The sequence below is a fragment of the Paroedura picta genome, chromosome 3 (genome assembly GCF_049243985.1).
Source record: "Paroedura picta isolate Pp20150507F chromosome 3, Ppicta_v3.0, whole genome shotgun sequence".
In the NCBI taxonomy this organism is placed as follows: Eukaryota; Metazoa; Chordata; class Lepidosauria; order Squamata; family Gekkonidae; genus Paroedura; species Paroedura picta.
In genome coordinates, this window is record NC_135371.1 from 145774706 (window position 1) to 145786901 (window position 12196).

The 12196-nt window shown below is 40.7% G+C and overlaps 1 protein-coding gene across 10 annotated transcripts in view; it reads left to right on the forward strand.

The window, feature by feature from the left end:
* The window catches only part of BPTF (bromodomain PHD finger transcription factor), an 85692-nt gene that overhangs the window by 43429 nt on the left and 30067 nt on the right, over window positions 1-12196 (forward strand). For 4 of the 10 annotated variants that reach the window (XM_077328404.1, XM_077328406.1, XM_077328410.1 and 1 more), the window contains 8 exons: window positions 196-324; window positions 441-591; window positions 1633-1756; window positions 3894-4146; window positions 4941-5102; window positions 5973-6124; window positions 7346-7469; window positions 7935-8155. In XM_077328404.1, coding sequence (XP_077184519.1) covers window positions 196-324; window positions 441-591; window positions 1633-1756; window positions 3894-4146; window positions 4941-5102; window positions 5973-6124; window positions 7346-7469; window positions 7935-8155 — 1316 coding nt within the window. The remainder of the gene's footprint in view (window positions 1-195; window positions 325-440; window positions 592-1632; window positions 1757-3893; window positions 4147-4940; window positions 5103-5972; window positions 6125-7345; window positions 7470-7934; window positions 8156-12196) is intronic. The other 6 variants (XM_077328412.1, XM_077328413.1, XM_077328405.1 and 3 more) reach the window with 5 other exon arrangements.

The following is a 12196-nucleotide window of genomic DNA, read 5'->3' on the forward strand; positions in this document are numbered from 1 at the left end:
TGAATGCATAATTCCTTCTCTTTTTATTTATGCTACTAATCAGTTAGTTATTTCTGTGTATTGTTATTCAAATCTGTGTTGCTTTTTATTATTAAAATTCATATAATTCAAGCAAGGTCTTCAGTGTCCAAATTTTTCAGATGAGATCATTAAGAAGTTCAACTAATGAATATATAATAATTGAAACTGTTGTAGAAACATCAGAAATAGAAATTACAACAACGGAAATAATCAAACGGAGAGACGTTGGACCTTATGGAATTCGATCAGAATATTGCATACGGAAAATTATTTGTCCCATTGGTGTTCCAGAAGCCCCCAAAGGTACATTTTTTAATAAAAGTATCTCATAGATGACTTATAGAGGACTGTGAATACAGGGAACTGTTATTTTATGATACCTCTATTAATATTTAAGCTGGAAATTTGTTTTTCTAAAGAAACTCCTACACCGCAGCGGAAAGGTCTTCGATCAAGTGCACTGAGACCTAAAAGGCCAGAAACTCCAAAGCAAACTGGCCCTGTGATAATTGAAACTTGGGTAGCAGAGGAGGAATTGGAACTCTGGGAAATAAAAGCATTTGCTGAAAGGTAAATTAACAAAACTTAATTATTTTATTCACGTGGATGAAGCCAGTTACTGATTTTGTATTTTGTGTGAATGAAAATTGTGTTAAAACTGTTTCATTTGTGTTACATCAAACATGCTTGGGGGAGTAAAAATAACCACCCTAGAAAGCACTTTACATCAATAAATAGATGTTCCTTGTACTAACGTGCTCTTCTGTAAATTACTGATATGATCCTCGCAAATGGGATTGACCCTATAAATGTTGTTTCCAGTAAATACTAAGCTTTCTTTCACTGGAACATGCCTCTTCTACTGAAACCAGATCCCTTGTACTACAGGCAAGATATTATCACCTGTCCACCTACTTTTAATATCTGTTCCCTCTCAGCTTTCCAAACTTCAGCTTCTCTCCCTCATTCTCTTCATGCTATCATATCAGCAGCATCCCATATCCTTATAGCTCTGATTTTCCCACCTATATTTTATTATAATCCCCTCCAAGGCTCATTACCAATCTCAATTTCATTCCTGTCTCTGAGCCAAGTACTTATTTTTTAGTGAGACACCATTAATTTGGTCCTTCTTCCCATCTCTCAGTTTTTCAATTTTGCTTCCTTGCACAGTCTTAACCACAGTATTTATTATTTGAAATGTTAACCTCAAGCCAGATTGGCTACTGATTCGTCTTCATGTAAACTATTGATATATAGGTACTGTTTAGCTGATGTCTTGCATCCTGACAAGTTAGAATGTTCATGGAGATTCCATGATGCCATAGCAACTGAAGCACTGGCTGGGTGGCACAAGTGATTCTAACAGGCAGCAGATCGGCATTGAAATGTTAGTCATCTTGCTACAATAACTGTGAAAATTTCTACAAGTACCTCTGTCTAAAGAATAGTCTTGAAAGTAAAATATTCTGTCACTGAAAATTTTCGTTTTGCAACATACCAGCAATGCAGGAAATTGGTTCATGTCATGTAACAGTCGTATTTAAAATAATTTGTTTTGTAATTTCTTTACAATGTTCAGTACTAATTTTCCATTTGTCTCTTTGGCAGAGTGGAGAAAGAAAAGGCACAAGCAGTTGAACTACAGGCTAAGGTTAGTGAGCAGAAGAAGGCTGAGGAATTCAAGGCCCAAATGGAGGCTCAACTAAAACAGCAGCGATTGGCTGCCCAGCAGGTGGGGTAGCCTCTTAGTCCTGCCTGTTGAAGCTTGCATTTTTTACATTTGTTCATCATTAAATCAACATTGAAGTGTCTCCATCTTTGTCAGAATAGCTTAACATTTTAATATAATTAACAACACTCATATTCCTAGTAGGAAACTACAGAACTATACTAAAGTTTATTTGTTGTGTTTTTTATAACAAGTGTTTTGTCATATGGGAGAACTCTTTTCTCTTAGTGCTGTGCTGTATCCAGATTGCTTTGCAGAGGTCACCAAGTTTCTTAGTTTTCTCCAGCAAAATGAAAATAATCTCTGGCAGCTTGCCAAGGGTGGAACTAGAGATACTCCCATGTTGGAATGGAAATTAAATTCTTAATTGGATATGTGCCTAATATATTTCTGGCTACAAACATAACCTGTTAGTTGTAATTCATGCCTGTAGGCATGAGACTTATAATATTCCTTGTTTATCTAATAAAAAAAACTCTTATCCCTTTTATAAACTTCTTTCACAACTCTTTTTTACATATTTAAACACTGTGAATCTAAACATACAGTAATATGCCTTTCCATTCAAACTTTCCATTTCCTAGTCTTGCATGCCATTTAAACTAAATTACTGTTTACCCATCCCTGCATAACAATCTAGAAATACTACAAAGCACTCCACCATTATTCTGGCTAAAATGCACCTTGGTATTGGGAAAGAATTAATATTATTTCAGATTTGTAATCTTCATTGCATTGATCTGCACAATCATAGTATCATTTAAAACGTTACAAATAAATAAGAAGGATTCACGGGGAGCCCTTCCAAGAACACCCTCCTGCATCACACCTCATATCACTCCAGCGGGTCCTGTAATATCTAGGAGTTTTCAGGGGTCACAGGAAACCATAGCAAGAATGATACATGGAAAGCTTCACTTAATTACCTGTGTCACACCCAATAGTAGTAAGCATTTATATAGATCTTGGGAGTTTTCAAGGTGTTTCATATATGATTAGCAGATGTTGGCCTGGAGCTGATAAAGTGAATGACTTCCCTGAGGCCACCCTATATGCTCACAGCAGAGGAGAGATTTTAAAAGGAGACTTTGCCATTTATAGCTTAGTCTCTTAGCCTCTGCACCAGTTCAGATGTGTTGTGAATTATAGTAGAAGCACCCGATTTTGATCATAAAACAGATTTTAAAAATTAATTTAAAAATTTTAAGAACAGTGTTCCATCTACATACAAATAACAAATAAATAATTCATACAACATTTACAAAAATAAAATAATGTTTCAAAAGCATATTTAACAACAATCCCAATTCTAGTTAGCTACATTGCTGTCCTTAAAATCTGATGCATTTAAGACATTCTCCATTCTTAATGTAGGTGGGTCCCCAGATACTCTCAAATCTCTCTGCATTTTTGTTTTTCCAGTATAATGTCAATTTAATCAAGGTACAAGTCTCTTTGGTCATAAAACAGATTTCTGTGTGTGTGTTTGTGCAAATTGGTCTCCTGCTTGGGGGAGTTATATATAAAGTTAAAATATGATTTGGATATAGCTTTGACAAAGCTTCAGGCTTACTCTTAGAATCTTGCTCTCCTTTCCCGTCCTACATGGGCAATATTAAGTACTTATAAATAATGTTGGTTGAGAATCTTGGTTTACAGCACAAATAATGATTTGTCAGTATAGACGTAATGCCAAACTTTGGCTTATTGGAAAGATGGAGGTAGTTCTTGTTCATGCATGAAAGAAGTCGGGAGAGAGCAGGCTAGCCTGTAGTCCCTACATGTAGTGGTGAATGATCGTTTACCATCATAGTCTGGACTCTGCTATTGTATTTAGCAAGATCATTTAATTATTTAGTTCTTCGGAGTTCAAACAGCTTGTGGCTATGCTGACATTTAAGAAAAAGGATTTATATTGAACATAATTTTCACAGAAGCAGTGCATCATGTTTCTTGATGCTCTGCGGTTCTATTCATGTTTCTTGTGAAGCAAATCCTGCTGTGTTCAGTGAGATATGCTTCCAGGAACCTAAACATAGAGAACGAATACTTCATCTTGCCTTGAGTGAAAGTACTGGTATTGGTGAGCATGGTACTGCTGGCAGTTGTTTTCTTTACCTCTGTGTTTAATTTTTTCTAGAAGCGTCTGGAACAACAGAAGCAATTGCCAGTGGTGTGTGGGGCCTCTACAGCTACAGTAACTAGCTGTACCACGACCACAGTCTCTGCTCCTCAGAAAGTTGTGGTAGGCCCATTACCACGCTCTGTACCTAGTGGAGCCAAAGTAGTGCTTGCGACTAAAGTGGGATCTCCAACTACAGTTACATTCCAGCAGAACAAGAACTTCCATCAGACTTTTGCTACCTGGGTTAAACAAGGCCAGTCTTCAACAGGTAATTGCATTAGTAAAATTAAAAACAACAACAGGAAAACAACCCCAAAACTCTGAGCACTTTCTTTAATGGATTCATAACCATGCATTCATATTTCATATTGGGGCTCATTCATGGTCTAGGCAGGGTCTCAAGCAATGGACTGCAATGGGCTGCAGGGGTTTGCTAGGTTTGCAGCTGAGAATCGCTTGTATGGAGAATCTTTTTTGCATAACCTGGCATCATCATGTGGGTCACCCAGTGCCAACAGAATTGTTCAGATCATGGTGTACCAGTCATAAAGAACATTTTCATTAAATGCTCCAGAGCTTTTGAGACTAGCACTGTTAGTGGAGATGGGTTTTTTGTCCATCCCATCAATAGTTAGTCACTTTATAAATATTAATATTGTTCCCTGGCCCATTTTCTCTCATAATTGAGTCTAATTTATTTAGCATTTCTTTGTAGGGTTCATTTAGAATGCACAGAATTTGCTCTGCAGTTTTCTATAATAACACTGTAATAGTTGCTGGCTGTGACCTTAGGTGCGAAAATTAAAACAAGCATATATATGTACATACCTAAGAGCTGTTAAGTTGCATCCAGTAAGGGGCTTTCAAGGTAAGTGAGAAGCAGAGGTGGTTTGCCTTTGCCTTCCTCTGCAAATCGTCCTTGATAGTCTCCTGTCCAAGTACCACCCTTTCTTGGCTTCCAAGATCTGATAAGATCAGGGTATACCATATCATTCCACATACCCAAGAAGCTTATAAGTAATTATTAGGAATGGAAACTGAGCACCATTTATGTTTTCTTAGCCACAAGCACAGCCGCGACATCAGCAACAACAATTTCCAGCAGTGGTCAGACTTTTCAGATTGCAAGCAGTCCAGTAACAGTGGCTGGGAAAGTGTTAACAAAGCTGCCTCTGCCTGCAAACAGCAAAATAGTTGCTGTTAACGTACCAGCCACTCAAGGAGGTAGGAGCAAAATGTTGGCAAAAATTTAATTCTTTGTTTTGATATTTTCCCAATAAAATTATCTGTTGATTGTATTTATTTTAAAATGAGGAGGGGTCCAAGTTCATATTTTCTCTAGTGGGGATTAGCGCTGGTATAGTACTAGTATCTCTGATATGCTTGTGCTCACTTTGGTCATTTTGTTCACTGTTACCCTTTTTTTATTACCTGGTGTGTTTCAGAATGAAATGGTTTAAAAAACGCTTTTAGACTAATAGAAAAGCAACTGGAAGTTTGGAAAATGCTTTGATTGTGGAAAATGTTTTGATTGTGGACTGAAGTTGATTGTATTCTTATGTTGTTACTTGTTCAGGAGAGGTTAAGTAACATTTGGTTCTTGTGTGACATTGCTTAAGATACCAGGAGTCAGCCAGTGGGATTGCATGCTACCACTATCTCAGTAGTTCCTTCTGTCCACCTTCATTACAAATCTATTATTTTGTTGGTGAAGAACTCTTCTGGATGAATCTTAGACCCTTTAGAGAGAGTTCATATACTTTGATTGTATACATTTGAAAACATTCATAGTACACGTTGGTAAGACAATGAAGGAAGAGTCATAAGTGGGTCTACTCAGAAGTAAATCCTGTTTTCTTCACAAAAATGCTTATAGGATTACATATTGAAACATAATAATAATACTTAATAGTCTTCATGGGACATCTAAACAAAAACCTAGTTTTAACTAGTTTATTATTATTTCCCAATATTTCTTTGTATGTGGGCACCACCAGCACATGTGTGTAAAGTCTACATTCAAATATTTACGATACCACCATAGACTTAGTAGGTGTGTTTAAATCAATGCATTCTTAATTATTTTCCTATTAGGTGTAGTTCAAGTACAGCAAAAAGTGTTGGGCATCATTCCATCAACTACTGGAGCAAACCAACAAACCTTTACTTCATTCCAGCCAAGGACAGCAACTGTAACAATTAGGCCAAATAACACAGGGACTGTATGTACAACTAGTACATCACAAGTAAGATATTTTGGGTTTTCATCACTGTGATAGTGGACTTTAATTATTTTGTGAGAGCTTAAATTTAGTTGGATTAGTAAGAGTGTTGTAGCTCTGGAGTATATCACTGGCTGAGGACTGTTGAATTACCTACATCAGTGGTCCCCAACCTTTTTGAGGCTGGGGACCGGCAGGGCAACTGCCCACCTGCGCATGCCGTGCATGCATGCGCAGCCAAAATCATGCATGCGCAGCACTTTTGTGCATGTGCAATTTCGACCGCACATGGTGCATGTGCGCATGCGCAGCTGGGGCCCTGATTCCCTCTCCCCCCCGCAGTAAGAAGCTTCCCGGGCCGCAAGCTTGCAGCCTGGGAAGTTTTTTACTGTGGGGGGGCGGGGAGAGGGAGCCACGGCCCGGCGCCAAGGCCTTCGCAGCCCGGCAGCGGGCCGCGGGTTGGGGACCACTGATCTACATCATGCATTCAGCTTAAATTACCATGGCATAGCAGGGCCCATAGAGGTAACAGTGTTGATCTTGGGGCAATAATCAAGTCTTAAGATAAAACCTATTTCCAGTGTTTAGAATTCATATTGGAAACGTCTAAAGCTGTAAAAATCTTGCTCACCATAGTGTAGCAACAGCCTGCACTTGCTCATCTATCCTTTCTGTCTACCTAGTATATTTTAAACTTAGATTATTGGAACAGGTTTTTAGATTGGATGGCATGGTTTCCAGGTGCCTCTCATTTTAGAAATTAAACACTGGCTTCTGTGTAGCTTTAGGAACAATTCTAATGGGTATCTATGTTGAGGATTCACCTTAAATAAATGGGGTGATTTTGGAACCTATAAAAAACAAGGGACATTGTTCTTTCCTCATTGTCTTTGAAATGTGCCCCAAGCTCTAATTATTTTCTAGGTACTTTTAGGCGACTGATCTTTGCTTTCCCTTGTTCTGTCTTTCTTTTTGCCCTTTTTTCTTTCTAAAGCTGTTTTGATATTTTGCATTAAATCTCACAAGTAACAAGCGTAACATTACATGAATAATAAAATTTCATGGAAAACAACAAGGGAAAGGCAAAGTGAAAGGGGAAACGAGGTCTTTAAATAGCAGCAGACTTACAGCTTTTGAGAACATAGCATTCATAGATGGGTCTCAGTATGTGCAAGATTAACTTTTAAAGATATTTTCCTTTATCATGAGAAAAATAGTTGAATGTTTTTCTGTGGATTTGCATAGGTAATATCTGGGACTCCTCTCCGACCTGGGATGACAGTTATAAGGACACCGCTTCAGCAGTCAGCATTAGGAAAGACCATAATTCGAACACCTGTGGTGGTACAGCAAGGTATTCTCCCAGCCAGTAGGTTAATTTTTATTTTAAAACTTGCAGTGTGTGAAATCCATGGTTTGTTTCTTCATTTTATAATCATTTTAGCATCATCCTTATTAATTTAAGGTCTTTGTTGGTTAAAAGATAAATTATTGATTAAAAATATATGTTTTAAAGGGTCTAAGATCAATCAGCCCTGAAAATATTAAAGTTCCTTGGGACGCTTCTTTGCATCCTGGCCAATGTTATAATGAAATTCCATTAATCTAGGATACTTCTGTAAACTATACTAGGTGTGTTCTTCCATAAAATCTTTCTTAAAATACACAGAGCATATCACTCTGGTTTTACATGCCATGGAAACCATACCACTGATTGCATTAATTTAGTCAATGGGATTTGCTAGCTGGGGTTATGTTTTAATATGGTTTGTTTCAAAGAGGTGTTTTGTGGTAGCAATGCTTTTTTAATATCACCATTGATGTCTCTGTACAGGTCAGACCCAGCAAGTAGTGACACAGATCATCAGAGGGCAGCCTGTTTCAACAGCTGTATCTAGTGCTACCACAGTGTCTACAAGTCAGAAGATGGCAACAGCTCCAGGGCCACCTTCACAACACATGCAGCCACAAGCCACAACTCCGCACCCTCCTCGTCCTCAGCAGGGTCAGGTGAAACTTACTATGGCACAACTCACGCAGCTAACACAAGGACAGGTAAGCATGAGCAGTCTCAATTTTTCTGACCTTCTAAATACAAGAGTATTCATTTATATGCATATTTGAAATTCATTTGAGAATCTAGTTAGAAAATAAGGAGAGATTAAAACCTTACTTTGATAGGAATATTTTTTTTCTTCTGCAAATAAATGGTTAAAATTAGAATTCAGCCAAAGCTATGTTTGGTGTCCTTTCTGTTGCTGAAAAACACATCTATCTCTGGGTTGTTGTTTTTTTATATAGCTTTTAATTTTCTTGTGTGACATTTGCAAACTCCCAAATTCGGCTCAGCTGTCATTTAATATATGTCTATTGTTGGCTTCATGTAAGTAGGGTATATCAATAATAATTTCTTCACAAAGGTATGCTTTTTATCTTTCTGAGACCCTGTCGTCATACCACTGTTCATTTTCATGGCTTCTGTGCCACATGGGTACTGCATAGTCGCAGGCCTGTCTCAGAGAAAGAACTTGCAAGCTAAACTTGTAGAAAGACTCCCTAGTGTGCCAGACCCTCCCACCCCAGAGGGACTTTCCTGCCTAAAGTCACATGATATGGGAGGAGCTAGCACTCTCTCCTCAGTCTTTTCTTTGGTGCTGAGGAGAAAAGACATCCATTGTAAGCTGTGCGTACATCTCGACTACCATTTGGCTTCTATTATTTCTGGACTGGATTTGACCATCTCTCTAACATTCCAACTTGGATTTGTCACAATATGGCCCTTTTCAAGAAGTGCTTCCAGTGTGGGGGCAAGATGGACCAGCAGGACAATCACAACTCCTGCCTTTTGTGCCTGGGAGGGCCATTTGGTCTCGGGCTGTTCTGCATGCTGAAAACTTACTCCCAAGACCAGAGGTGAGAGGGCCTGCAGACTCAAGGCTGCCCTGTGGGAGATGGCCCTTAAAGCTCCCAACCAGTTTACCAGCCCCCTGGCCAAGAACACTGATCACGGTAAGGCTTCCTTTGAACCACTCAAGAAGAAGGCCAAAACTACAGTAGCCAGGCCTAAGTCGCTGGCTAAGGAGCCTTCAGGGTCAGGCCATCGATGAATGTCACCTACCTGCTCTCCTTCACCTTCTAGGAGATAGTCGAAGTCGAGGGGCCACTCACGACATTGTCGCTCGCCACTGGTCCCTTTGGTCTCAAGGCATTCGGATTCTTCGTGCTGACGTCTATGATGTCGAGGGATGTCGAGAGGATGAGGAGTAGGTTCCTCTTCTGTCCCCCTTGACCGCTTAGGAATCTCAACATCTGCATTTTCAACTGCCCGCTAAATTATTTTATTTAGTTTAGTTTAGTTTTTGACCACCACTCCCAGGCCATCCAACTTGTGGCAGGTTATATCAAGATTAAAAATACAAACCCACCCAACCTTCTGCCTTCCTGTCAAATTCAGTGGACCCACTGACCCAATGCCTTAGGAGGGGGGGGTCTTCAGAGGAGGGACTTGACAGATGTTCCTCATCCCAGCCTCAACCAAATGGCTGCAGGACCAGGTCCTGCAGAACGATCATCGCTACAGCAGGGCCCTTAGCTCTTCTGGGAGCTCATTCCACCTGGAAGTTCAAACACAGAGATAAAAAGAACTTGTGTTTCAAAGTTCTGAAGCCAGCTGCAACCTTGGACTCAGTTCCTAGCCCCCAAATAGCCTAAGGCTCCACTGAGAACACGATCTCCATTTGGAAAGACAGGCTTCTTGAATGTTAGTGAGGAAGGCTCAAAGTTCCCATCTGCGCAAAAGGTGTTGTCAAGTGGATCTCTCCCACTTTTATCTTAGCACAAAGATGAACATATTCAAGGATATCTGATGTACCACCTACGTAAAAGGCAAAAAGCATATCTGAGCACAAGCATTGATCTGATTGGTTCTTGATGTGTGAAAAGATGGGATGATCTTCACTAGTTTGCGGTTCCTGAGTTATCTCAAGTCCAGTTTATGGAACCATCTATCCTTCCAGGTTCTGTACAACGGGGAACTGGAGACTGCTCTGTCATCTCTTGAGTCAGATCAGAATCAGCATCTAATCAGGCCCGGGATTATACTGTATGGCAGGGGCCCCCAAACTTTTAAGGCTGGGGACCAGCCTGTGGGGATGGGGGGAGAGCGAGTCCTGGACGCCGCACATACCGGGGGCGCAAACGGGCATGTGCGGCAGCTCCACACATGCCCGTTTGTGCCCGGCAGCGTGCTGGCAGCTGCGCCTCCCCCCCACAGCGTGGTGCTTGCTGGGCCGCAATCGAATCGGCCGCCAAAGCAGCCGATTTGCTCAAGGCCCAGCAAGCTTCTTGCTGCGGGGAAGGGGGGAGATGCGGCCACCGGCAGCCTGGTGCCGAGGCTTTCACAGCCTGGTACCGGGCTGCGGCCCGGAGATAGATTACCCCCGCTGTATAGGACTCTACTCCCATCTCCCTTAGTAAAGATCAGTGTTTATACAGAGAACAGATTATTAGAACAGCCAAGACCCTGAAGATTGAGATGACAACTTCAGATGAAAGACCAAAGGACAAAATTTTAAGCTGCCTGTATTCAGATGCTATGGGATCTGTAACGTTTCTCATCATAGAAGGCTTGATGGAACTAACCAATCCAATCAGGTCAAAGCCAGCTTCTGTTCAAGTTATACCGAAAAAATTGAAAGCCTTTACAAGGCTTTCTAGGAGTCAGGAAGTTTCTTGTCAAACTATCCTCCCCCCGTCTTCTGTCATGACAACAAGTACAACAACGCCAGGGTCGGCATAATGCACCCAACAATAGAGAGGGTTAGGAGGATTGATAAGTTGGATAGGAAAGTCAACACTTTTGCAACATTGAACTTCAAGAGAGTTAACGATTAGACTATCAAGGGGGGTTATCGGCTATGCTTGTGGGAAAGCCTCTCCCAGTACCTCAAGAAGTTGCCAGAGTACTAGAAATCTCTCACAAAGATTATCCAAACAGAGAGGATATATGCCTTATCTAAACAAGAAATCAGGGCAGAGAAACATTCCACTGAGATAGTACCTGAAATTGCAGTCAGGTGTCATTCTTGGATCCAGAGTGCTATATTCCCATTAGACATAAGTGCAGGATGGAGAATCTACTGTTAAGAGGGATTCACCCTCTTCTCTCAGTCAACCAATGCCATCCTGGCAGATGTCAAAAAGAATCGCCAGATGGCAAACTCTCTCAATGTCTTCTCTGCGCCCTTGAGTTACAGACCAGCAAAGGCAACATGGGTTTGCAACCACCTTCTGTAGAGGCCAGCAACCATTCCAGGAGCAGTTTCAACAGCCACGGCAGAGCTTCCAACTGTACTTGTAACCTTGGAGTGGGTTCCAGTGCCCCCCCCCCCCAGAAGTGCAAGAGGAGTAATCACTCTCAGTTCCCACAGCAACAGGAGAAGAAACAACCACCCCAACAACCCAAATTTTGACTAGCCACCTCCAGGGTGCTGGAAGTTGTGGGGTTTACTGACTGGTTGACCCAGTTTGTACCAGCTTGGAACCAAATTTCCAGTGATTTGTGGGACTTTACCATTGTTTCTCAAGGTCACTTGTTAGAGTTTACTTCTATTCTTAGTAGTATTATTGCCTTCAGAGCACCTGATAACCCTTATCCAGAGCTCAAGGTGATGCTGCAGGAGCTTCTTCATAATAGAGCAGTAGCTAAGGTCCCAGAGGGATTGGAGACACGTGTTTTCTTTTCTAGATTTTCTCTAGTCCTCAAAAAGAATCATGAGTTGCATCCTAGTATGGGTCTTCACAAGTTAAATAAGTTTATAAAAGTTTCTAAATTCTATATGGTCTCCTTGGTGGCAGTTATTGAGTTCTTTCCTCTAGGAAACTGGCTTGTGTTCCTGGACCTCAGGGACACTTCTCAAGTCACCCTTCATATTATAAATTCCTAAATTTCATACATAGTTCCAGGTTATTCCATTATGCCTCACTGCCCTTTGGACTTGCTGCAGTGGTAGTGTAATATCTAAGAGTACAAGGTTGCTCTACTTTTCCCTAATTAGATGATTGGCTCTTGGTGGTTAAATCTAGGGAACACCTGCC